General features: G+C 34.0%; 1 protein-coding gene across 2 annotated transcripts; it reads right to left on the bottom strand.

Moving 5' to 3' along the window:
• Nucleotides 1-1,124: 1,124 nt before the first annotated feature.
• LOC147075052 (uncharacterized) lies at nucleotides 1,125-26,394 on the bottom strand. 2 transcript variants are annotated; one of them, XM_085942824.1, is made up of 14 exons: nucleotides 26,355-26,394; nucleotides 25,684-26,017; nucleotides 22,719-22,842; nucleotides 22,418-22,591; nucleotides 21,005-21,622; nucleotides 18,784-18,923; nucleotides 17,905-18,098; nucleotides 14,506-14,740; nucleotides 13,455-13,648; nucleotides 12,342-12,806; nucleotides 10,967-11,181; nucleotides 9,959-10,020; nucleotides 9,163-9,606; nucleotides 1,125-2,487 (listed from the first exon to the last, which is right to left on the bottom strand). In XM_085942824.1, the coding sequence occupies exons 1-14, from the start codon at nucleotides 26,363-26,365 to the stop codon at nucleotides 2,353-2,355; spliced, it is 3,345 nt and encodes a 1,114-aa protein (XP_085798950.1). In that variant the 5' UTR covers nucleotides 26,366-26,394; the 3' UTR covers nucleotides 1,125-2,352. The 2 variants fall into 2 exon arrangements, 1 of the variants encoding a protein (XP_085798950.1); XR_015070042.1 differs by lacking the exon at nucleotides 1,125-2,487 and adding an exon at nucleotides 6,980-8,002 and having other exon boundaries at nucleotides 8,370-9,606.
• Nucleotides 26,395-27,388: the final 994 nt, after the last annotated feature.

Raw genomic sequence — 27,388 nt, forward strand, 5'->3', positions numbered from 1 at the left:
ATCTTAAAATTAAAGAATCCTAATTTTTTTTTCAATGCTTGCTTGCTTAAAATTGGATACGATTTATGATAATGCATGAGCTACATTTATTTGCAACTGCATTCATTGCAATCATGGCAATTTAGGACTATATCTTATTACCCCAATAAAAGCAACCCTGAAAGAAGGGACAAGAATAGTACCTTAAAAACAACTTTTTGTTTGTATATCGCATTTACAATAAATAAACAACATATCGTCATTGAGATGGTAAAGCCTTTGACAAAATTTAAATCTTACAGGCGACAAATAACAAGCACAAAAATGAAGGTAGATTTTCATTTTTTTAACGTCTCTAAATAACAGGATTTATCTAGATAATAGATAGTGGGAGGCTTCACTTGTCATCGAGAGTGATAATTACGTACATTGAAGGTTTTACTAAACTATGCGGTCAAATATAAACTAACAGGTATTTTAAATAAAAATTGTCAACTTTGAACATCTCAATGACGATATTATGTTTTGATACTTAAAAGATTGAACTTTCCCTCGATAGCTTTTCATTATATTAAATTATAAATATTATGGTTTAAATTTTTTTTAAATATTGTACCTATAAATCATGCAAGTACTGTTCAACCGGATTCTGCAAATAAAGAATCTGTCGATCAAAAATTAATAATCCAAAATAATATTATAACTTGATTACTCCGCTTGATTAAACCTAAAATGTTCAGATAGTAAACTACATAATTTTCATCAAAAAAAGTTGGAAAAATACACATTTTTGCTTTCTCATCGCAAATGTTTGCAAGAATTTTTATTTGGTATTTTTAAGTTTACCAATAAAAGGCTAGTGCATATTTTTGAGCTTGCATTTTTATTCTTAGATGGGCAAGACCATCTTAAAAATTATATTATTAATTAAATCTACAGGTGTCATGTTTTATTATACATTAGAAAAAATGAAACGATTGGTCTCTTTCATTATTTTTTAGTAGTACTTTTCATAGTACGCGAAATACATCAAATATTCCTACCTTTAATTATAAGAAATAGTCCAAAAGAAAGATTAACGGAGAACTAATTCGTCTGTGTATATAAAGATATTTTTACATTCTATTTTTTACATTCTATTTTTTATATTATTAATGGAGAACACAATAAAGTTTTTTTAAACTGGCGACGCTAAACAAAGAAATCATGAATTTATCAGAATGAAACTACTTTTTTTTACAGTAAATAATATAACAAGCATAAAGGTTATAGCTGAGATACATAGAATATCGCTAAACACTATACGGCCATTTGCCACGTGATTAGCAATTAGCGTTAGAGAAAACATGAATAGACCGATGTACATGCGCAACGAATGACCTGCAAATCTGACAACTGTCACATTTTAACCAGAAATGAAACTAATAGATTTTAATGTCGTTCACTTGTTTCCATCAAAAGAAAAATATTTTGAGTATTGATTACATACGCAAATATAAGACTAGCAGTGTTAACACATCATTCATATACTTACATATTATTATACTTCTATCGATGTATGAAAATATACAAATGACACTGTGAGATAGGTGCTTTAACAATTAAAACACTGATAAAGTAACCATTATGTTATTGAAAGTTTACATTAACTATTAATTTATATTGCGCAGTTTTCATACTTTTTATCATTGTATGTCAATTAAAAAATATTTGAATAACTATCATCAGGTAATCAAAATTTAATAAATTGCAACAATTTTGACAGCAGAATGCAATGTTGCCCCATTGACCCATTACTTTCGCAATTGTCATTTTATTTTAATCTATGCATTGCATTCTGATGTTACTTAGCTTTATCATAACACGACAATCTATGTATCACGGCCTGAGACAGATGAAGCTAAACAAAGAAATCATGAAGTCATGAGAATAAAAACATTTTTTGTCAACAAGGAAGGAAGAAGTTTATTTGTTATATAGCTGAATAAAATAATGAATCGATATTCCTAAATTAAGTTATATTACAATATTTATAACATGAACCAAAAACAAGCCTAAATGAGCATTTTTCTTCAAACATGGAGGACACTACTACATCAGATCTTTCAAATGGAATTATAAGAAATTCTCAACTATAGACAATGAATATTATTACATTCCTTAGATTAAGCAATATTATTAATGTCAATATAGGTATTAAAGAAAATATTTCAGAATGCGAGTTTCAAATTTCATTCTACACAATATCAAAACATGGTAAGCAATATTTTGTTACATAATTATTTTGTTTACATGATAATAATCAGTTTAGGATAAACAAAGTGATGCCGCCGTCGACGAAGTGGCTCGAAGGGGGCGCCGAGGCCGGTCAGTCTAGTGGGCTAGTCGAACGCTGAGGCAGGAGGCGGCCACGAAGCGCCCGTTGAAGCGCGCGATGAAACGCTGGCAAGCTTGGCGCGACTGGAAAGTGGCCTCGGCCGTGCCGCTTGTAGTTCCCATCTTCACTTTCTGGAACACCAACACTCCATCCATAATATCGTCGTCTCACGCCCGTCTCCACATTTTATCAATGACACATTTAATATATATATATATATAGACGTAATGAAATAAATGCGAGGCCGGTTTCATTCACCGGTCACAGTATTAACAATGATAAAAATATACATATTACATAATATACCTACGAAAAAGTGATATTTTAACAGGAAAACTTTTTTTTTATTGACTGACGATAATCACAACAGCGTAAGAGGAATTGATTTTAACAAATTTACTTGTCAATATAAACAATAAAAAATAACCCGTAACTCTTATTTGTTAAAATAAAATAAAAAATTATCATGTAAGGTGGGTTCTTCGATTACATAACGCTTATTAAAAATTGATTTTTCTGTAAATTTTCAACATCATAATAATTCAGTGAAAACGTACATATTGAACATTTACTATGGCAACATTAATAATTTTCCATAATATGATGTCATAAGAAATTATATAGATTTGGTACTCAGACCTTCGATAGTTTTGTTAACAAAAAACATGAGGTGGACATTCATATTTTACAAGCGATAACACATCCACTATTTAAAATAAATTAACATCTCTATTCTGAGTTAGAACACCTAATATTATCAGCCAGATAAATTTAACTGCATAATAATGTACTAAATTATATACATAGCTGCAAAAACTGAAAAATCACTTTGGGAATATTTCACCCATGCTTACATACATTGCTATAATTACATAACGAAGCTTAATAACAAAGAATACATTTAATACATTTTAACTACCATCATGAGAAAACAACTTTCAACCTAATGACATTAAAGATAATTACCTACACATTGAAACTTCAAAAATTTACAGCAACAAATGAAAATATGTATGTGTATTTTACATGTTTTTAAGCAACAACTATCAAGGATTACATTGAAACCAAATCTTTATTGATTTCCAGTACTGCATCATATTATAAGTAAAATTAAACTAAATATCAATCAAAAGGATCAACTATTTACAAAGATTAACATAGCGCAAAAGTCTATGTTTACTCTTATGACCAAACATTATCCATATAAATAGTGATTTCTGTATTGTTTGTCTGTACTTTTGTCAGATTTTATTGCTTGACATATATAAATAATCAATTGTACAATTTAATAACCATCTCACAATAGACAAAAATAGTTTTCAATGTTATGCAGGATGTTTACGCATTTTCAGAACTGTATAAATATTTCTTGTAACATTTTTTCATATCGCTAAAGCCTGAAAATACCGAAAGACGAAATAGTATACGAAGTATTAGATAATTTTGAATTTATAATCAATATGTAGTACTATTTTTTAAATCACAAAATAAAAAATGATTAAAACGATTACCTAAGCAATAAAAATTACAATTTTTCTAATTAATTCTCAATTAGTATTCATGTTAAATAGATAGCTGTTGAAAACTACCATGGCTACCTACAATTATAAAGAAATTTTTTCTTACCACTTCACACCACAAATAAATATATTATTAAATTAAACCAATTTTTAAACAAAACATAAACTTCTGCATAGTTTTCAATTGTGAAAGTTTATAAATATTTAAATTTTACAAACAAACCAACATCATTGAACGGGATTCTATAAATTATTGAAAAATGCATAGATATTCAAATATATTTAGACATTGACTGCGTGTACAAATGTGCATAGAACATTATAGTACAGATTTTATACAGTAAAGATAATGAGAATTGAAATGCAACAGAATATGTAATCAGTTGTGGCACAATAAAGTAATAAATACCTTTAAGTTCAAATAAATCACAAAAAATATCAATAAAAGCATTTCAAAGTGATAAAGTAAGACGTTTAGACTTTTGAATACTTATTGGATACATAAAATTATTGGTAATAATTATAATTACCATTTATAAAGATATCACAGTCAGAGCACAACATTATGAAAATTAATTTATAAACCAGTCTTTTGAAAACATCCACACCAAAAGGATGGAAATAATTGAAATTGTAAAATATCACAGATCAATTGGTTATCTATCACAGGGTGGTTTTTATGTTATAATGTATAGTATATTATATATATAAATAAATAGTAAATATGTATAAGTATTATAAAAAGGTAAGTAACACTTATAACATTACATTAGAGTAAATTATTAACTTAAAAATAAAAGCAATCTCGATAGCATTTCTCAGATAATGAAAGTCTTGTTAACATATTAATAAATATTTCATACGCAGGAAAATACTTCAACACAGACGGGCACGTATATTTTAATCACTCAGTCTTGAATTATAACAATACATAGTTAATTCAATAATTCATTATCGGTATAAAGCTGCTACAAAAGAGAGCAACCTCACCGAAGTCCTAAATAACATTGAATTTCAAAAAATGTCATTAACCCATTGGTGACCGAGTTTATTTGTACATAGTATACAAAATTGACTTCCATCAATCAAATATTAATAACTCAATAAGTATGTGTTTGAAACATTTGATTTTTTGAACATAAATAAAAAAAGGATGCTCTAATATGATTTAAAAGACAGAAAAGAAAAAAAATATATTTCAAGCGAGATAGGGAGGTTCAAAGTTCAATAAATAAAAACTTTCATTTATTTTTCTTCAGAATTTTAAGTTTAGTGCTAAATAAAAAACCAATTACGTCCTAAAGATTTAAAACACTGCTTGTGTATTATATAGGGTAATCTATTTTCAAATCATAACCCATAAAATATCTGAAAATTATTGACGAATGCCGTACTTTTCGCATTTCTAGCAATAAGTGAAATTTCGCAAATTTATTCCGAACTTCAAAATACAAATGATAATTTGTAATAAAACTGTTCCCTGTATTATCCTGGATCTAAAATCACTTCCAAGGTTTGAAAATATTTTAACAGATGTTCATTCGTAACGCCGATAAAAAAAAGGTTAATAACCTTGATATTATTAGTTTTGAAGTGTTATCTATCACGGAAACATGAATACATAATTTTATTCTGTGCAGGGAACTGTTCTACGAAATATTGAACTAAAGATTCAATCGAGAGATGTCACAAACATAAAATTAAAAAAATACTTAAAATGTTGTACTATTTTTTTTGTATGATATTTTTAAAATCCAATATTTTATACTGGTTGGTAAGAATCCCTGCTATCTAATATATTCACCTGTAGCGAACGTATCTCTAAACACATTTAATCCAGAAATCTTCAATAAATGCCCTAATATACTGAAAAAAAACATAACGAAGTACATGTTCAAACACAAGAATTTCTCGTGTTTGGTCTCCAATGGGTTAAACAATTAAACCGCACACCTTCATTTTTGTCAATTAGGAATCGAACCTATATCATTCACTGTGCGTGCATATTGCCACAAAATATTTGCATGTTTCATTTCAACATGTACGTATTGATACAACACAAAAAACATTCTTTAAAAAGGTTCGATAAAAACTGAAACCATTAGAATATCAGAAACATATCAGTGGACAATCCAATTTTTTACTGATCACCAAATTTTGAACTATTTTTAACATATTTTTAGTCAAAACTCGTAATAGCCCAAATCCATACGTCTTATGGTAAAACCGGTTACGTACAAAGTACAAGAAATTAGGTGCATCAAACAAAATCACAACATCGAAATTGTGTCGATTTTTTTATGCCAATGCAATAAGGTTCCTGGAAATAAAACAATCAACCATTGTACACATTTTAGGATTTTATAACTTAACAAAGAAATCTAAAACTGTATGAAGATAAGCAAAACATTGAAATTCATAATATATACGGTATTTGTGAAATAAAGAGTCATATCGCATTTTAAACACCACGTTCGCTGACAGAGATATGTTTATTTGCTGGCAAATATAAAATACTCATTTTGATAACTTATAATTATTTTTTAGTGTCAAAAATTTCATGTTTATTCAGAAACTGTCTTTATTTACATACTAGGTTGTTAGAGGATTTAATATTGAAATTATCAGGGGTTCATTGTACGGATCGGACACGGATTCAAAATCTAAGCAATTAGAAAATATATGTTTACAAACTTTTTATGCATCAGTCCCTCCCTGAGCATTTTGATTATGGTTAGTTAAATTTACAAAATTTTGTCTCAAATTGCTAATTTTATTAAATTTTTGAACTGTGAATTCTTCGTGTAAAGAAGCAAATGTAGTGGAGATCAATTTAAAATTTTCGCCCTATTAAAATTTTTTGGGAAGACTTATTCACTGTTTACGAAAATACACAACTATCCAAAATTGGTTATGGTAAAAGGAAACAAATTTATACCAGTCTTGTCTGGCTATGCCATTTGTCATTTTTATAGTTTATCCTCCAAAGAAAAAAAATGGAATGACATAAATGTGACAAGCAGAAAATATATTACCATAAATACATTGACTGGAAATCCTTAGCAATCATAATTTTGCAGTCGCCTTATACAGGTGTTTTTTTGTATGTATGAGAAATACAAATAAAATAACATATTTTACAGGAACTGAAGAAAAAAATATAATATGTATACTTACATCTAATATCTAAAAAGTCTGAGAAATGCTTTCGGGAATTTATGTCAGCGGTCCCCAAAGCATAAAGAGGTTTCATCACCGTTACTATATTGTCTAATGGACACTCAATAAAAGAAGATTTCCGAGGATATAAAATATTCTTTATATCCCCTCACTGTCTGAATAGACATGTTATGTTTTACAACATGCAGCACCGATGCAAATATATTTAAATACTTTATTCTGAGTTTTTTTCCGGATTGCAAACCCATAAAAAAAGTAAAATACTTATGTCCCTAACATAGAATATTGATCAAAATCCTCAAATACATCCAGTGGCTTGAACGGGAACGATTATTGTCGTCTTGCAAAAATTATGTTTCATTATGATATAAATGTGTAATTTTAAGATAAAACAATCAGTGATGTAACGTTGTGAAAGCTATAGCTCAACTTTGGCAAATCAATGGATATGACACTAACAGGGTCACTCAAAGTAGAAAACTGTAGCGGTTACTTAATTTTTGATGTAATTAAATAAAGAAAAACTCTTTTATTCGCAATTTCAAAAAAATTTTACGATAAAATTTGTCTTAGTGCCCATACGCACTTGCGGCAGGCCGCCTATCGTTTTTTGTATGCCGGCTAACCGCAGCGGCCTGCCACATACCGAAATTTGCATACAAAAAACGATAGTCGGCAGGCCGCCGCGGCTAGCCGCGAGGCGGCCTGCCGCAAGTGCGTATGGGCACTTAGAAAATGTATAAAATAGAAAATAGACAATAAATAGACAACTAGAATTATAATTTTCATGTTTTTTTCTCAATATATGTACTTCATCTTTTTTAAAATAAAATTAACGATAATTATCCTTTTCAACAAGGATAGATGGCAAAATATAAACGCAATGTGAAAATTATGACAAAAATCTAAACTCTACTCCAACGAAGTAGGTGACAAAAATGGATACCTGACAAAAATGTGCACAAAACAGCAAAAAAGAACACCTATGGTTTTTAGGTTAAAGACAGAAAAACAATGCTGTCACATCAAGATTTGGTAATCAAGCATTTGAAAAGGGTTAAACAATCGCTTATATAAATTTGTCATGAAAACTCAGATAGTTTCACTTTATTTCGACAGCTAGTACGTATATTGGTTTTAAAGAAGAGTACATAATTATTTTCTTCCTGTAAGGGCTATTACAAAAACATTACTGAATAATATTTAAATACCGGTGACGAGTCATCGATCACCAGTCAAGTCAACCCTCTATTTTTAATGTTTGCGCCCAGTGTCACTTGAACTGAACTAGACCTACAAGTCCAACTAAATACTATAACTTGTTCTCTCAAAATTAGGTCTGTACTGAGGATTTCCGTTATTCACTAAAACTTTGTATTCCTTGTAAAAAGCAATGGCAACAATCAAAAATACGTCCATTGTGTAATATTTCATTCATAAAAAATCCAAATTTAATCCAGAAGTATGTACATCATTAATCAAAAATATAAACACAGTTGATGTTCAACGATTTTTAAAACAGTTATGATGATAAAATAGGTATGTTTAAATTAATCGGTTATTCACAATGGTTATTGTAAGTATTAAGTCGTAAGTAAAAATGTAAATTAGTATGTCTACTCCTTGAATTTTGTTTGTAGCTTTTAGATTAAAGCTCCGGATCCAAAGACACTGAAAAAACAATCCGTAAATTTACCTAACGCGGGATTCGAACCTACAAACCGTGGCTTCAGAAGCAGACTATTCATCGCGGACACTCGATAAAGCATATTATATAACTTCGCAATTTGGGTGTAGTAATTATTATGGGATCGGTCATTGGCAAAATTCACTCAATACTTATGCGTACTTTAATAGTAAATTTCTAATATCATTTCAAAACAATGCAAGAGATATTCCGAGTAGGACTGATTAAAGAAAGCATATTGCTCGACCATTTTGCAGAGTGTGGAATTGTTTAAGCGATTAATAGGTATGTCAAGTCACTAAAGCGCCTGTCACTGGCAGAAATAGGTTACGCGTGTCGGGTAGTCGCCGGGGGACCGCTGAACTTGTGGACAGGTACATAATATAGAGGAGCGTAGACATAATGGCGTAATGAGATACCTCGACTTGCGAACCGCACAGCGAGAGCAGGCGCACCTCAGTCATGCCAGGGGGCAAACCGCTCACGGCCGCCCGACTGCCGCTCTCCTCCTTCTCTTCCTCCTCTTCCTGGTCGTAGGGCTCGGGCTCCTCGCCCTCCTCTTCCTTTTCCACTACCAGCAGGGGCTGCCTCTTCTGACGGGGCAGGACCACGCGTGCAGGGTTGGCCCCAGCCGCTTCGCTGGCCCTTGCCCCACCCAGCACCACCCGTCGCCCCCCAAAGATGCCGCCACCGCCGCCGCTTCTGGCCGCCTCCCGGGGAGGAGAGTCCTCTTGGGTAAGAGCGGCTTTCGAAGGTTGCGCTTGTCTAGTGGGAGGGATGACTTTACGAACGCCCGCTTCCGAAGCGGCCGTACGAACGACAGCAGATATTGCGCGGACCGCTATCGGAGCCATGCGTTTTGCCTGAAATTGGCAAATTCAAAAGTTTTCAAATAACCAATATTTATTGCATGGATTACTGTTAAACATATAGTAGAATTGTTGTTTACAAGTTTCAAATATAAACATAGTGCCAGATCACTCCATATCAAAAAACATTATAGCAGATCAGAGCGATCCCGACTTAAAATTCACTCTTTGCCTTACAACCAGAATAGTCAGGCAAAGTTTAGTAAGAAACGTCACCATTTTGAAGGAACATTATTATTGTGTCATAGAATGTGGCACAAGTATCTCAAAGTGGTTTTATAAAAACAATCAAGCATTATAAACTATTACATATTAGGTACATGAAAAAATCAAAACTTCAAATTACCTTTTGTTCAGTAAATGTAGACCTCCACTTGTCTGGAGACTGCGCAGTTTGTGGCACTTTTTCTATAACAAAAATGGGCAATTATCTTTAACATGTAAAAATTTAGAAATTTCTAATAACGACTATTATATTCACTAGTATCGCTCGCGAAATATAGCCAATCTCGTATTTGTACGATACATATTTGCAATGAAGAGTAGCAATTAACACCCAATATGATATACAGTAAAGTCCCAATTATCCGTGTGCGGATTATCCGGTTTGCACATTATCCGTGCATGAATTTAATTTTAAAAAAACGCTCGCTTTCGTAAACATGAACCTCGCTTAGGAAAATTCGAACTGATATTAGAAAGATTCCTGCAGACAAACCAAAATCACAGATTTTCTTAATAAATAATGAGTATTAACTCATTCACCGCGGAACATTTAATTACTATTTAATTACCACATTTAAATAACATGCTAATTATTGCCGACACAACAGCTGTGCCGTCAGCGCTGTAAGGATTTTAACTCATTCACTGCGGACTGTCTGCTTTAGAAATGTATTAAAACCATATTATCTGTGTTTTTCGTTTATCCGTGCCACCTCTCCCCACTATTAGCCCGGACAATAGGGAGTCTACTGTATTGAAATGATTGGGTTAGAGTCAGATTGTCAAACGGGTTCTCAATATGAAATTGAATTTGTAATTATTCATGTATTAGGTAAGTTCATGGATTCAGCAGAATTTATGCTGATATTGTCAAGACAATACATAAAAATGTGTCATTTATATTCTTCTGATTACCAAACCATCACACTAAACATGTTCCAGAAATGGTATCAAGTGTTTTAATACTGAAATTTTTAATCCTTATAAAATTGAATTGAATATCGCTTGTCTTATTTTGAAATACATATTTGCTAAAATTCTCCATGTGATGCCAAAGTTGTATTTTGCTACTTTATTAGTGGCCCCTTATCATAGTTATTGTATATTACTTGTCATGGTATGCCCTTACCTTTAGTATTAGTCTGTTGGGCTTGTCTGGCAGGCTGGGCGGGTGGCCGTGCCTCTACATCCGAATAAATAATTTGTCGACGAGGCTGCACTTGCCGACTTGTCTTTTTTTCCTTCTCTTTCTCTTGGGCTGAAACAGCTGTTTCGTTGCCTCTGGCCAGTTTAGAACGGAGGTCTGTTTTATTGGTCACAGAATCGACAGCTGGACGTTTCACCCTGAAAAAAAAACCAATGAAACAATAACGCAACAGTATAAATTTTTATTATCTGTCAATACCGATGCAGAACTAATCTAATTAGCAAATTGTTAATTATTTCAAGTGGAGAGCGTTTCAAAGGTTACTTTAGTGCATAATCCCTGAGTATAGATAGCTTTCTTATTTAATGATCTTTTTATATTGACATAATAATGTCAGATAATAATATTTTATTTTTTTGCCATGTCCGATCCTAATAAGATCATATGGGTCTCCACAGAGTGGAGGTTTGGACTGACAGATTTTTGTTTTCTTACGAGAAATGGGTGTTGGCCACTTGCTCAACCTATTAGGTCCATACTCTGACTCGAACAGAAATTGAAAAACAATGTGTATTTGCCAGACCCAGGATTCGAACCTGGGACTCACGACGTTATAAGCCAACACTTAAGCTACTAATTAAAAAAATAAATAATGATTTGAAATATTTTAATAAGATAACTTTGTAACTAAAGCCACATACAAACATTCATTTCTCGACGGGTCAAGCCAAACTCGCAAACATCCACTACAGATAGTTCGTTAACATCTGTATGGGTACGATTTTATTAATGAAATCTTCAATTACAGGTAGACCTTTCTACACACCATTGGGAACACATACTTCACTCAAGGTTTTTTGTTAAAATTGCACTACTTTTGAATTAAGGTAATGGCATTATTAAAATTTTCATTGGCTGAAAGTTAGTTTCAACTCTGTCTGAACTTCATTTGGGCCGATCGGCTATTTCGACCTGGTTTCAATGAGGACTAATTATTTAGCACTTGGTAGAAAAATAATATATTCAAAGATTATTTCGCATCTAGAGTTGGTTAGTGTCTGGAACGGTTACAGTTACGGCTCGCTAATGAATACCCGGCTTTAGGTAGTAAGTATTTAGATTATTGTCGCACATTCTTGGATGGGTTTATTATATATGTACAGTAATAGAGCCACTCCAGGTAGTCACATAAAAAACACAAGACATGAAAAGACTTAAAAAATCGGCCATTGCAATGAAGAAAAAGAGTGCTGTTTCTTGCTTCTGTCTAAACTCTAGCCTCTTCTAGAGCAACGACATTATTTCAAGTGGTCGAAGAAATACAGGTCTAGTAGATTATTATCTAAAAGAAACTCACCCGACAGTTGGCTTGACGGGAGATGCAGATACCGCTGAATTGTTGAAGTCACGTTTAACAGGTGACTGCTTAGGTTCAGCCAGGTTTCTTTTATCTATTCGGGCAGCGGGTCGGTTGACTCTTGTCGGTTTTGTGGCTCGAGGAGACACTCTCCCCGAATCCTCATCGCTGAGAAGCAGGTCTTCATCCGCGGCCGACAGATGCAGAGCGTCATCCTCCAGCAGGTCGTCAAGGAACTGATCGATGTCGTTGTCTTGGAGCAGCTTGTCTTCAGACGTGGGTGCAGGGGGAGGTTTCGTAGAGGTGACTGCTTCGGGTTGGGTGGATGTAGAGGAAACAGTTTCCACTCGGATGGCGGGTGCCGCTTCTCTTCTGGGCTCGGCATGGCGCGGAGGACTGTCTGCTGGCCTTGCCGATCTGGCTGAATATTTAGGCGGCGTGTTGGGTCTCCTTTTGTTTTCTTGCCTGCAATGAAAACAAAAACTCATGAGTATTTGACAATACTATTTTTATTAAAAACATGCGGAAGAAAAAAATCCAATTCATAAAATAATTGAGGTGCCGAGGATTAAAGACAGTTTTCAAAACATCATGTACACAATTTATGTGTGAAATAAGATTCAAACATGTAACTGCTTAGTAGAAAAAATTATAGAATTTTATTCCTAAAATTTGATTGCAGTCCACTAATTCCAGTGTATAAAATGTAATTATTATCATAGCAATGTATCCAATTTGAATGTTTTTTAACACTAAAAAGACCAATAAACAAAGAAGCACTAATATTTCAGATCATTTGAAAACAATCTGTAATTGTGCACATATTATGTAGAATTTACAATCGCTTATTTAACTAAGTCATTTTACTCCTCATTTTCATCTTAGCTCCTCATTAATTATTGCTGTAGAGAAAATGATGTATGATATAATTTAATCTGAAACCCAACAATCTCCCTATATAGAATTTATATGCAAAGATATTGTATTGAAAAGGAAACCATTTTTTTTAATACTGTATTTTTATTAGCTATTTCTGCCATGTCAATTTTGCATTAACATAGTTTTACAATAATATGACTATAGTTGTATAGAATAGAAATGCAATGTCCTCACATAGTGGCCGCTGCATTGTCTGGTGCCACAGAATGTGTGCTGACCGTCTCCGCATTGGTGTTGGTGTTGTTGGCGTCCCTTCTCCTCCTCCTCTCCTTGGCCAAGAGAACTCTCTCTCTCATCTCGGCCTGCTCCCTCAGCCTCAACCTGTAGTCTCTCTCCTCGGGATCCGACGGTGATGTGCTATTCTGGGTCTAAAATAATTAACGTAAAGTTTATTAGCACTACACAATATCATACCACAATAGTGTAAAACAGTAGTATGTAGCTGTAAATCCTTTTCTTACCGAATTAATGACAATATGTATGTACCATGATTTTACACTCGTAATACAAATGTAATAATGAAATCAATTATCAAATAAAATATTGTATAATTGTATTGTAATAATATTGTGAGTATAATAAAGTTATTGTAAAAATATTGTATAATCGATTAATAAACAAAATAGATGATAATATTATGTAGATGAATGATGATTGACCCAATAGGTAACGAATTAATAAAAAGTGAAAAATTACAGAACGCATGACACCTTGTAAAATTTTTTCTGAATACAGTTAGGAGTGAAGGTTAGTTTAATGTACCTCGTTAATAAGATCACGGATAATTCGAAATTCGCCGTAATTCGAATTTTCGCAAAAAAATGTTCCTTGAAAATTATTTTCATATAAAACCATACCTTTAATTCTTTAATGATTTCAGAGTCCTGGCATACAAAAATATTCAATAAATCGTAATAAAGTACACTATTTCATGAGCCAGTCATTGAAAATCGTGACAGATTTTTCTTAAAACATCATAAATTGCTTATTTTAAGAAGGTAATATAAATAATCCAGACATTTATCACCCATTAACACACACGGAATCGTAAATTTGGTAGGCACATCTATGATCGTAAATGAAATTAATGAAAATCAAAAAAAAAAAAAAATTTTCAATATTTTTATATTTTCCTTCCATACATTTCATATTTCGTAAATCGATTTTTTTTTCGATTTTCGGTACCGTGGAATTCGTATTAACGAGGGTTTTACTGTAGTAATACCTGAGGCAGAGGCGATCTGGATCGTTTGCGAGTGGTTGCGGGCGGGAGGGGTTTCCTGGGCTTGGCCTTAGGTGGAGAAAGTCGCCGACGCCGCAGGTTGAGGCTAAGATTGTGTCGGTTGGCGTTGATGAAGTCCTCCTGCTTGCGCCGCAGACGCTCTTTCTCGGCCTCCGCTGGATCGACTGCCATCATCGGTTCCACGCTTCGCACGTCCTTTGTTGTGTTCTCAATGAACCTGAGATAAAAGCGTGCATTGAGTATCATCACAATGTTTTCTGGTAATCAAATGAAACTAATGATTACAATTAATAATTAAACCTGGATATTCATATTCTGGATATAAGGTTTTCCTGTACCTATTAAAATAAGACTACTTCTTAACACTTTACGGTCCGGCAACGCCACATTGGCGTCCTTTGCGAGCCGAACGTTACGATCCGGCGACGCCAACGTGGCGTTATCACATAGGCATATCTTTACTGTGAAAAATAAATATGAAATTTAATATTTGGTTGCAAGATCTATCGACAGATGGTTGAATGACATGTGCAAGAAGTAAAAGCACGATGAAAAAAAAAAATTTCGGGGTTTTTACAGAGATGGCGGGCGTAATACCATTCAGTATTTTTTTGTACCTATACCATTTTTTTAATTAGTTACAAGCCCATTTCTAGGCGGGTGAATCACGAGACATAAACAAAAAAGGTAATAAACACTCAATGTTATATTCCAGTGTCGTCATTGCGTGCTATTTGATATTTTGTCTTTAATAGTTTACTACCCATGAAACGTCCACCATGCTTCATCATCCATCCATGATCGAAATTTTAACTTGAAAATGAGAACAGTTATAAATGTGAACTTGTTGTATCGCATTGTCATTTTCGTTCGTTTTTTTCGGGAGATTATTGCTTGTGTAACTGCATAAATAATAGCTATTATTTGTTATATCCTTTGTTATATCCTATAATATGATGTTTTACATATGAGACTATATTATGGTCAATTGTATTGACACACAATTTATATATGTTTGTATGAGATTATAATATATATTTGTATGAGAGTCTAGGGATGAGGATTTAGGTATGCATAATTGTATAATATATATATATATATATATTATATTAGGTGAGTTATATATTATATTATATTAAGCGAGTTTATATGTATAATTTTGTTTTTGTTAAAAAATAATGTTATAAAAATAAAAGTAGGTACCTTGTAAGTAGTATTATTATAGACATCTCATTAGTTAACTCGATTAATTATTTTTCTTAGAATTGACGATTTACACCTCTTGAGTGTAGTATTTTTTATTGTTATAAAGAATTTTGACCTATTATTAGGTTTGACGATTTATTATAATAATATGCTGTTCAGTGTATTGTTATTAATAAGATAGGGTTTTTACTAATTTGGTTTTTTACTGACACTTCAGCTATTCATAATTTGTTTATTGTACTTTTTGTTGTAATTTCTGACTAAATAGGTAGGTAATGGAGTTTTTACCTACTTTATTGTATTGTTTTACTATATAAGGTAGAGTTAAGGGTGTTCGTTGTCAGTGTGTGTTTGCCTTTGGTGAGTGTACACGACGCCTGAAGATGCCGAAAGGCGAAACCCGGGTCGCAAAAAACGACTTAAATGGAATAGTACAGAGCTTGAATCCATTAGAATTTATTTCAAATAATTTCAGTTTTAGTGTTTAATTTGTTTTAAATCTACTCGTACACTATATTATTATGTGCCAATAATTATTTCGTGCCTAGCCTATCTAAAGCCATTATCCATAAGATTGAGTGTTGATTCAAATATTTTTGTGGAATGTAGATGTTTGTTTTACAATTTATTGCTCATAGATTTTGTTATATGATTTTTTTACGCACGCCTCTGCACTGTTATTGGATTGTCTCGGTTCCTACAAAAATACCAAATTGTAATGGAATGTATATGCGTGCATTTTATTTAATTGAATTTACTCGAAAATATGCACGCCACTGCACTGCCTCTATCGGCTAGGCGTCAGCCATAAAACTCATAAAACCAATAAATCAGTAGTAAGTGTTCGTTCGAGAATGAATATGCATTTATTTTTAAACACTTCGCAGTTTGTGTGAAGTCTTTGTTATTAATATATTTGATAATCAGAGATATGAGTAGCTAGCGCTAAAAATGAATTGATACATATTCTATAGCGGAGTAAAACATTTTGTATTTGAATATTTTATTATATTTTTTAATTAAAAAATAATATATTGTGATTGTTTTATATCAATAGGCTGTTTTCTTTTCATTATATTTAACAAATTGAACTAATCTAATAACATATAATAAATAATTTACGAAAATTTACAAATTACATACTTTACCTTTATGGAACGCGGGCCAGAGGTTGACAAGTGTTGAATAAATGACACAATTTGATGCATTGATATATATTAAGTATTTTCTGAAAATTTTATTGAAATATATCAATAGGTTCAAAAGTTATATCATTTTTAACTTCGCGATCGAAATTTGTTGATTTTCATTTAAAAATACCGGATATTGGCGTAGGTACGTCGCGAAAATTCGCGGACCGTATAGTGTTAATAATAGGACATTAATTATTGTTTTCCACAGGAATGAACCTACATTCACATAATGTTAAAAATTTATAAAACATAAAAAAATATTTCATTTTAATATTTTTATAATTTTAGGTTCAAAGGGCGCGTTAAAAAATGACAAACATTTTCATTTATGATTTTGTACTTTTTCAGTGGTTGTTAATCAAGTTACCGCAGAAACAGGCTCGCTGCCATGGTCATGGCCCCCACAAGGGGGGGCTGATAGGGCTCTAGCCTGGGGGCCCCGGCGAGGCGAGTCGACCAGAGAAGTGAGATAAACACACATCACAAATTTGATTTAATAGTAAAAAAGTCACCTTTGGTGCTATTTTCCTTCAGCAATATATTATTTAAAATTATGTGGTTGTATGATACAATTTTTAATTGTGTATCAATACTTGGCATCTCCATAATTCAAATGGATGTATTAAAATATACAATAAAACACTAAATATGTATACCCATTATTTTTTCGGCGTACACCATTTGGAAAACGCTACTGTAGAGTGTCACACTGCTTTTATCCTTAGCGATAGGTAGGGGGACCCGCCAAAGCTCCTAGCCTGGGGGCCCGCTTCACGATGTGGGGCCCATGGCCATGGTGTATAAGTAAAAACACTTTTAACAACACATAAATATTATGTAGTTATACTCTTGTCAACTTGGAACATAAGCTTTATTCTAACCAACAGTTAATATGAAATCACGACAAAAACCTCTACTTTTAGGTTGAGTACTAAAGATTATTGGAATATTGGAATAATAGAATGCAGTAAGTAGTAAGTACCTTTGTGTTTTCTCAAAGAAGTCATCATTGCGGGCCACTTTGGCTTTCTGCAAGCACCTTCTCTGCTCGTCTATGAACTGTTCGGTGAGCCGCTCCAGAGTCTCTTCGCTGACGGGCGTCTCCGGAGGGCCAGCGCCTGCATTCATTGTGCCAAAAGGAGGCGGACCTCCGTACCCCATCTCTCCAGGCCCTCTCTACAAAAACACAAACCGAACGTTACGAAACCATTAATTATTATTATCAATATTTTTTTCACTATAAATTATTGATGAAACGGCATGATATTACAAATAACAAAACATCACTGTTCCACATGCTAGTAAATAATTTGATTACACATTACTCACTTTTATCTTGACGAATATTTTCAGTTGGTAACAGCCACTTTTACAACACAATATTACAATTTCTGTTGACATATTATACAACTTTACTGAATATGTACTGATAATTATAACTAAATATTACAGTAAGACCTCGTCAGTAAGAACACTGATAATTCGAAATCGCGAAAAAAAGTCCCTTGAACACTAATTTCATGTAAAACCATACCTGTAATTCAAATTTCGTAATTCAAAATGATTTCAGAGTCCGGGCTTATAAAAATATTCAATAAATCGTAATAAAGTACACTTTTTCATGAGCCAGTCATTGAAAATTGTTTCAGACTTTTTATAAATCATCAAACATGACTTATTTTATGAAGGTAATAAAAATAATTCTGACATTTTATGACCCATTGACACACAGAGAGGTAAAGTAAAACCTCGTTAATAATAATACGGATACATAATCCGAAATTCGCCGTAATTCGAAATTTTCGCAAAAATAAAGTCCCTTGTGGAAATGATAATTATGAGGATAAATGTGGCCACTCACCCTGCCATCAGGCATGTATTGCACGTTGCGAGACGGGAAGCCGTCGTTGTGGTGGATTCCGGCAGGAAGAAAGGGCGGCGGCACGGACATGTGAACGCTCCTGTCACCCAGGGGCGGCGGCCGCTGCCGCATTTCAAGACCTGAACAACAAACATTCATACATATTTGATTCTATAACATAACTAGCTGACCTGGCAAACGTTGTTCTGCCATATAAATTATTTCTAGTGAATATTTTGGTTGTTAAATAAAAAATAACAAATGTATCGTAAGTGTGTGGGGATGGGATATATGACAGAAAGAGGAATAGAGCGCTGTAGACGATGACCGCCGATAAAAACAAAAAAACATCAACCATTCATTTTCTCAATTCAAAATGAGTAATGATGTTCATAATGAATGAATTACCTGTGACAGGATCTCATTGTTTAATGTTTATGCAATATCCGTCTTGTCCCTTCCAGAAAATTAGCGGATATTGGAGAGCGTCGTATGAACGGTGTGTGTCAACGATGAACTCCAGATTATTGTTTCTTCTTCGAATCACGATTTCTCGCGTCGATGTGCGGTCGCCAACCATGATTCCAGCAATGTCGTCAACAACAGGCGCATTGAATCGACGCACGTGCTCTCCAGCCGGTGTTTTATCAGGATTGATGACAATAGCGTGATTGTCACTTTGCAATATGCGCCTACATGAGCCTACTTTGTGGTATACTTGGCCTTTGATTTTGAACGTAGAATGGAATTGTTGACCATTTGCCGCAGTATTGTGAACTATTTCTGTTGCTCCGAACGAAGTCATTTGGAAGCATGAATTGAATGTGCGAATGGACTTCAGGAACAGGTTTGAATCTGGAACAGTGCCGATGAGCAAGCTGTTCAATGGTTCTGGTGGTATCTCAATTTCTGGTAGTTGCACTTTTCCTGATGCGCAACACATCCCGGCTGACTCATGTTTGAATTTGAGCGCATGACAATGGGGACATTCTTTGTCCATAGCACCAATCAGCACTTTCGGATGAGCGGAATATTCAATATCTGGCTCGTACTCGAATGCGAGACGAAGGAACGAAGCGGATGTAAATGTTCGATGTACTTGTTGGCGTTGTCGGTCATTTGCTCTGCGTGTGTTAACTACGAACCGGCGCGCTTGGCTTCGTTCCAATTGTCGTTGTTGATTTCGTTCAGCTCGTGCCTCTTGTGATTGGGATGCACGCAATTGCGATATGCTTACACGCACGTTTTTGTTATCTTGTTGGATTTGTTTGTCTGTTCTTTCTGCTCTACTATTTCGCATGTTTGTTGCTTTATTCGTTTGACGGCCCAAATGGCCCCCCTTGCGTCTTGCTGGCATTGTGCACTGTAATACACGCACATAAAAATAGATAAATTAAAATAAATCGTACAAAATTATGCACGCACTGCGTTGTGATATGCCGAATGAAATGTCAAAATGACGCGACGCTTCTCTTGAATTCTTCTCGGACGTAGCGCCATCTGTCATTCAACAACATAAATAATTTCGTTCTGTTTGAAATACGAACGACGGTTAAATTTGTTCATACAAAAATAATAAAATCGCGATTCAAAAATGGGAGGGTGGGGGTAGGAGGGTGAAAATTTGGGGTTATAGGTATTTTTTGATAAATAATAAAAAAAATATAAAAAGAAATTTTCAAAAAAATAAAAGAAAAATTATTCTGGATAGAGATACCCTAATCACCTAGCGGTATGAAATATACTTGTTGACCTATTCTCATACCTAACAAATATACATAAAAAAATTCATAAAAATCGGTCGAGCCATTTCGGAGGAGTTCGACCACAAACATCGTGACACGAGATTTTTATATATATAGAGATATACAAAAGCACATATTACCTTTACATTTCATTAGTTGGAAGCAGACCTGAGAGTGGATCGATTGTTTGGGCCATGCATCAGTTGAATGTGAATAGTATGTTGAAGATTCAGAAAAAAAAATGAGACTTCTTTACTTGGGGTTGTACAGATACTCAGTGACTTTATATATTTCATGTTGATATAGGAAATTTTTACATAAAAATAATTTTATGTTTCAGTTTCATTTATTTACCTAGGGTAGGAAGTGTTCTGTGCAATGCAATAAATTGCATCTTACAATGTGTGAACTTACATACACTCTCATATAATCAGCTGTTAGTTAAATTTCTTGGCAAATATTGAATGGCAACTCACCAGGTGGAGGGCGAGAGGTAGGGTAGACGAGGCGTTGTGGAGGCGGAGGAAGAGGTCCCTTGAAGTGCGGGTTAATGAGGACCTTCTTAGCGGGCGGACCTTCCAAGCCTTGAAAGGCGGGCGGAGCGGACGACACGTGCCGGAAGTCAGAGCCGTGAAATGTCTCGAAGAGAGGCGGGACAAGACCGACAGGCGGTCTCCTATTCATGTCCGAAGGAAATCGTGGAGCATTGAAGAACGGTCTCCCCGCATTCCTCAAATCCTGGCGGGGCGGGAAGCCGCCGTTTTCCTCGGGCTGGCCCATGAAACCTCCGTCCTGCGGGGGCCCTCGCTGAAAGTCCGCCGGGGGGGCGTTGAAATCGGGCCCAAAGCTTCTCGAGTCACTTTGAAAGGGCGGCCCAAAGTCTCTGTTGGGCTGATGGATGTAATTTCCCGCAGGCAGAGGAGCATTGGGGTGTCGCCTGAAATCTGGGTACGGCCTGAAGTTGCCCCCGTTGTCGACAGGGCGCTCGGGAAAGTAACGATCGCGGCCCCTTCCCGCCTGTCTTTTGTCCCCTCGGAAATGTTGAGAACCACGGCCGCCCTGGAAATGCGGGGATTCGGCTGTAACCACGGAATCTGTAAACATCAAATGAAAAAAATATTATTCAAGAGGTTACTCACGCATAAAATCATAATAAGCTACTCTAATATTGACAGGCAATAACTTGACTGACAACAAAAGCAGAGAAAACTGTAAAATTGGATAGCAATTAAGGCTATGCACTAGTCATGAAATGATTAATATTCCCTAGGGACGCAACTAATGACAAATCGTAAAAATGCACATCATTCGATTTCTTAAATATTGATTTTTCATCAACAAATGACTGTTTCAGATAGGTAATATAGCTAGTGATTTTCGTGCTGAAATTGGAATTCATTGGAATGCTTACTTTTATGATGAAAAAACCTGACGCGGAGTTATTATTGTATAACTGGTGTCACAAATCAGATAGCAGAAATCTCACGGAGTAATACTTCTATTGTAAGCAGTCCTTTCAAATTGCAATAATTTATATAAGTACCAGCAATTTTAATCAATCAAAAAATATACAAACACTGTTTTTATTTCTCCAACGTTTAATATGTCATTTGGCATAGACTTGAAAGGCGAACATAGACCTAGTCAACCGCATGCAAGATGGAGGGATAGGAAGACATTGAGAAACTAGAGGGAAGTGGCTTTACTAGAGATACTAGAGAAGGCCAAGACCCCCATAGAGTTGTAGCACCAAAGTGTTTAAAACCTTCAAAACATTTGTCAGCTAAACGAATATTCGAAATAGTTAGTTACAATTCATGGAATTAAAAGAACTATATTTTGTCTCGAAATGCTGCAATTTTCTTAGCGAAGATTTCTCTCAAGCGTACCTAATGTGTCAGGAATGTGGGGAGCAGCGCGCGGGGGCTTGTCATTTTCCCGTTCAGTGGGAAACCTTTCTCTGTGCCCTGCCCGGTATCTGGGCTCCTCCTGCGGCCGTTCTTTCTGGTTTCGTCTTTCCGAATTATCCGCCTCCTGACTCTCATGTACCACCTCATCTTCAGCTGTAATCAAATAAAATATCTGATGAAAATTCAATATTTTCACAATGCAATAAGACATTTATAAATAAGAAATCAACAAACTTTAATATTAAATTTTAAAGATTTTAATTGTAAAATTTCCACTCACCGAAATGATTATTGATTTGACTGACAACAGGGTGACTGATAACAGGGTGACTGACGACAGGGTTGCTGTCACGTCTCAATGGTGCGGGTTCCGGTTGCACCACGGCAACTTTCTCTGGTAAAGGCTGTAACATGATAATTAATTACATTAGAAACAGATAATACGCAGACTCAACAACTCACACCGAATACAATCATTAATCTCAAACAATAATTAGAGGATAAAAAAAGTTTAGCGCCTTCTGAGTTTTCACGTGTCAGTTGCAACAGTAGAATGATAGCGGCGAATCTGCCAGAATAAAAATACAAACTACACCGCACAGAGCATTTTGACATTTACCGATTTTCACAGCCAATCCAAACTTGTCAAATAGCACCACACGACAACAAACTCGATACGCTTCAAGAATGAGATTGGTGAGACAGTTAACATTTTTGTGTGTAATCCATCATTGTTGCGATAGTTTTAATGTAGTCAATTGTTGCCAGTATATCTATGTACGTTCATAGGCGCCAGTATTAAATTTAAAATCAAAAAACATTTATCCAAAGATAAAATATTCCCCAACCGGTTCTGTGCCAAAGCGAACTAGTTCGCGAATATGGTCGGGCGTACAGTGCCGGCCATACAAAACAGGCAAACTTATTCGCCTATCTTTGAAGACAGAATGACAGTCTCAGGCGTTTGTTTTGAATAATTTTAAATTCGGAATACTGGTCCAACAATGAGACATTTAGCATATGATTGGTAAGTTTTTATGATAAACCTTCAATATATTAAAAAGAAAAAAGGTTTATTTTTGCTAAAAAATTCGCGGGCTCTCACTTGCCACCATACAAAACCTTCCGGCACAGATCAGGTTTGGGTGCTTTTTACTGGTTCTCCGCCATCGTAAGCTGTCAGTCGCCATTTTGAATTTTAGCTATTTTTTTATCATCGAATTATAGTACGCGGTCCAAGCCATTATAGTATTTTGGCAAAAATTATAGGACGTGTAGAAAATGAAAGTTTTTTGTTTGTCACATAAACATAACGGAGAATTCGAGAAATTCCGATGCCCTACTTTATTATAACACCTCTTACGACCGAAAAATGCTAACACCGGCCGCCGTCATTAACTGTCACGTTAGTTTTTTAGAGTAGGTATACAACGCAAAACCACGTCCATAGACTAATATCGCACACTGAGATCTTATATTATTTATATCGACTGTGTTTAGGAAAAAGGGCGTAACCCTCGATTTTTCGAAAAGTGCTTTTATTAGATATTAACAATGCATACAACTAAATACACGTTCTGTAAAAACGAAGTAAGCCGCAAATGCCGATTTATTATCTAAATTAAAGTTTTCATTGAGCTTTACTTAAGTTTTAATTTAAGGAAAAAAGCATTTACCATCAATTTTAATGATTTTTCTATAATAACTTCTTTAATTATTAGTAGATCGAAAAGATATTACACAAAATCATCAATCATCATGCACCCAATGTCTGTGCCTATTTTTTATTAATATTAAACCAAAATCATTCATAAAACCATCCCTCGCTTCACGTTATTACGATTTGCTGTGATTGAAGTAACGAACATTTTACGGAACTTTAAACATCGCAATATACCTAGATAACTTTTAAATGCAACTTTCATAAAGTGCGACAGCATTTTTTAACCCTTTTACTCCCACGGGGCCGATATTTCGGCCCACCATACCTATGCGAAAACTCCATCTGGGCCGATCCATCGGCCGAAAGTTTGGAACCAAATTTACGATTTATTCCAAATTTTTTCCCGTCATATTTCGTTCATGTAGACGAAGCATTATATTCACTGTGTGTTGGGTGGTAACTAACATTTATTTTAGTGTCGGCATTGTTTATAATTATGCCATACCCTAATAACTCACAAGTCATAATTGCTCTGCTGTCGAACTTGAGACCAAAGAGGGTCATTAAAATAATAAAACATTATTTTTATGACACATTTTAAATTCTGATATTTCTTTTAGTTGTTTTATGATTCATATATCACATTACAAAATGAAATTTGTAATTTTTGAACTAACAATGGATGCCACTGTATTTTTGGTAAGATGGTGAAAAAATACATGAATATAAATAATATTATAAATGATTTAGTGCTTTCGAGACTTATTTTTTGAAATTACTTCATTCCATATCAGTTAGTCGTCGATACTGTATCGAATTCTCTTGCGATTTCGTGAATTGAATAATATTCTTGAATACCTTGACACTATACGATTTTTTTTGATTACTTTATAAAAATTCTATTTCATAGAGAAATAATAATATGTTTATTTTTTTTTCTGTTACTACATAAGGATAGATTATATTATAAAATTTGATATATCAATTATAAATAAAAAAATGTTGTCACACTTGTTTTGTTGTTCAAACATAGTTTTATCCGTTCATTTCTAAATAAATATTGATACATTATTTTTTTCTTTTGTTTTATTGATGTAAACTATCAATATTATTACTTATTATTACTTTATACACCATTGAGAACACACAAAAAAAGTTTCAAATTTTTAAAACATGTGTAGAATTAGTTATTTAAAAAAAACTAAATCGACGATTTGTTGTCAAAAAACGCTTGGGAGTTTTCGCATATGCTAGGCTAAATCAGCTGGGAGTAAAAGAGTTAAATTGTATTTTTGACGTACTATACTTTTTTAATAGTACGCAGACGAAAATGTAACTTTTCGAATAGTACGCGAACCAAAATGTACTATAATTATAGTTTGGTTGGCAACACTGCGCTCACTGACAGATGACAGCGGCCGGTGGCGGAGAACCAGTAAAAAGACCCCAGGTTTGAACCTCAAATATTAATGGGTAGTACTTTAGTACAACTTATTTTGATTCAAACTTAATATGTAACATTTATTGTTAAATGTCACTGAGTCATCATAACTCCCACAAAAAAATTAGCAAATTCAATTACCTTGTGTTGAATGATCGGTCTATCTGCAATAACTGGCTCTTTTTTTACGATTTGAATCTGTTTTACGAGCTGAACTGGTTTTTCGATTAGAATATGTTTGTCAACTGTTGCGATTTGTCTTATCTCTTTTGTGTCCTGTGGCTTATCTATTTTTACATCTGCTATTACTGGTGCCAGTTCTGGAGGTTTTTCTTGGATTATTGGCTGTTTCGGTGTCTCGTAATGTAGCTCAAACGTATCGTCAGCCAGAAGGATATCTTCTTCTTCATTCCCTAGATTGTATGTATCGTCTGCGTATCCTGGGTCGACGGAATCGTCGCCCAATATATCTTCACTGTAAAAAAGAAATCAGCCATCAGATATATTTAAATATCATTTCCATGCCATATCGAAAACAGTTTAACAAGATTTAGTTAATTTACGCCGTCCGAGACGGCAGAAAATCTTTTTCAACTACTTATCACCCATTGTGAAATTATGAATTCCCTATTGACAATCAATGGCGCTTCAAGCAATGTACAAAAAACAAGTTTGCATCAATATGCTACAGTTAAAATTAGGATAGGAGAATCTTAAATGATGTCAAATTTAGTTTATGAACAATTATTTGCTGATTTAACATTTTTGCGCACTAAAATCAAAATAAAGAAATTTACGCAATGATTACTTACATGTCAGACATCTTATTTTCTTATTCCTTGACCATAGACTAGTACGGACTAGTACCAGTGTTGCCATATTTTGAAAGTGGAATTATAGTACAGTGCCTTCAAAATTATAGTATTTCGGCCAAAAATATAGTACGCGTTGAGTGACCAATAATTTTCTGCATTTAAAAAAAAAAAATTAATTTCAACCAAATAGACAAGTTTAACAACAAAATTATCGTTCCTAAACAAATTAGCCTCTCAACATTATGATTAATTTTTTTTACGAGATAACCATTGCGCTTCACAATAGTATAGAAGTGAGGGATTATAAAATTAATCTCCATATTTGCAGAAAGGTTTGCAAACAACCTTTTATAAGACTGTTTTTTTTGTGTAGTTTATAACTAGCGGCCGTTTTATAAACTATGCATTTGGAAACTGCAAACCTGTGGCTACATTAATTGCGTTCAACTTTTCGCGAATCCCTTTGCAACACTCCCCGCCTCTCAGTTTGGAAATCGCTGTGTTAAGTAATTAACGTCACCTTTTTTTAGACATGTGGATTTTGTTTTTTGCTTCAGACGGATTATTTTGGCGTTGTTTTTCTCCTATTGGCAACTTTTTTTCCGATTTCTCAAAATTATAGTATTTTGGGCGTACTATACCTGTTTTATATCGTACATAGTACACAGACGAAAATTATAGTACAAATACTATAATTATAGTACGGTTGGCAACACTGACTAGTACATACTTTTATTCATAGCAGTGCTGCCATCTTTTCAAAGTGAAAATATAGTACAGAGCCTCCAAAATTATAGTATTTTTTGGGGAGAAAATAATATAGTACGCATTGTCATATTCTATTGAAAATGGATATATTTTTTGTTTCTCGGAAAAAAAAATAACGGAGAATACTCCGAGACTCCTTTTTATTTAGGTACCTTTTCCGACCAAATATGCTTACCGAAGATTCAAGAAATTACATTTTAAACAAAAATCAATTTTTTTTTTCGAGCATTTTTTTCCAAGTTCTCTAAATCTTCTTACATTGC

The sequence above is a fragment of the Rhyacophila brunnea genome, unplaced genomic scaffold (genome assembly GCF_057557595.1).
Source record: "Rhyacophila brunnea isolate RB1 unplaced genomic scaffold, BYU_Rbru_1.0 scaffold_15, whole genome shotgun sequence".
In the NCBI taxonomy this organism is placed as follows: Eukaryota; Metazoa; Arthropoda; class Insecta; order Trichoptera; family Rhyacophilidae; genus Rhyacophila; species Rhyacophila brunnea.

What these genes read in the sequence shown, in the direction of transcription:
- LOC147075052 (XM_085942824.1), bottom strand. An exon ending in TCAAATCAATAATCATTTCG is followed by an intron (nt 22,592 to 22,718) that starts GTGAGTGGAAAT and finishes ATTTGATTACAG; the next exon opens with CTGAAGATGAGGTGGTACAT. An exon ending in TTCTTTGAGAAAACACAAAG is followed by an intron (nt 14,741 to 17,904) that starts GTACTTACTACT and finishes CTTTTATCTCAG; the next exon opens with GTTCATTGAGAACACAACAA.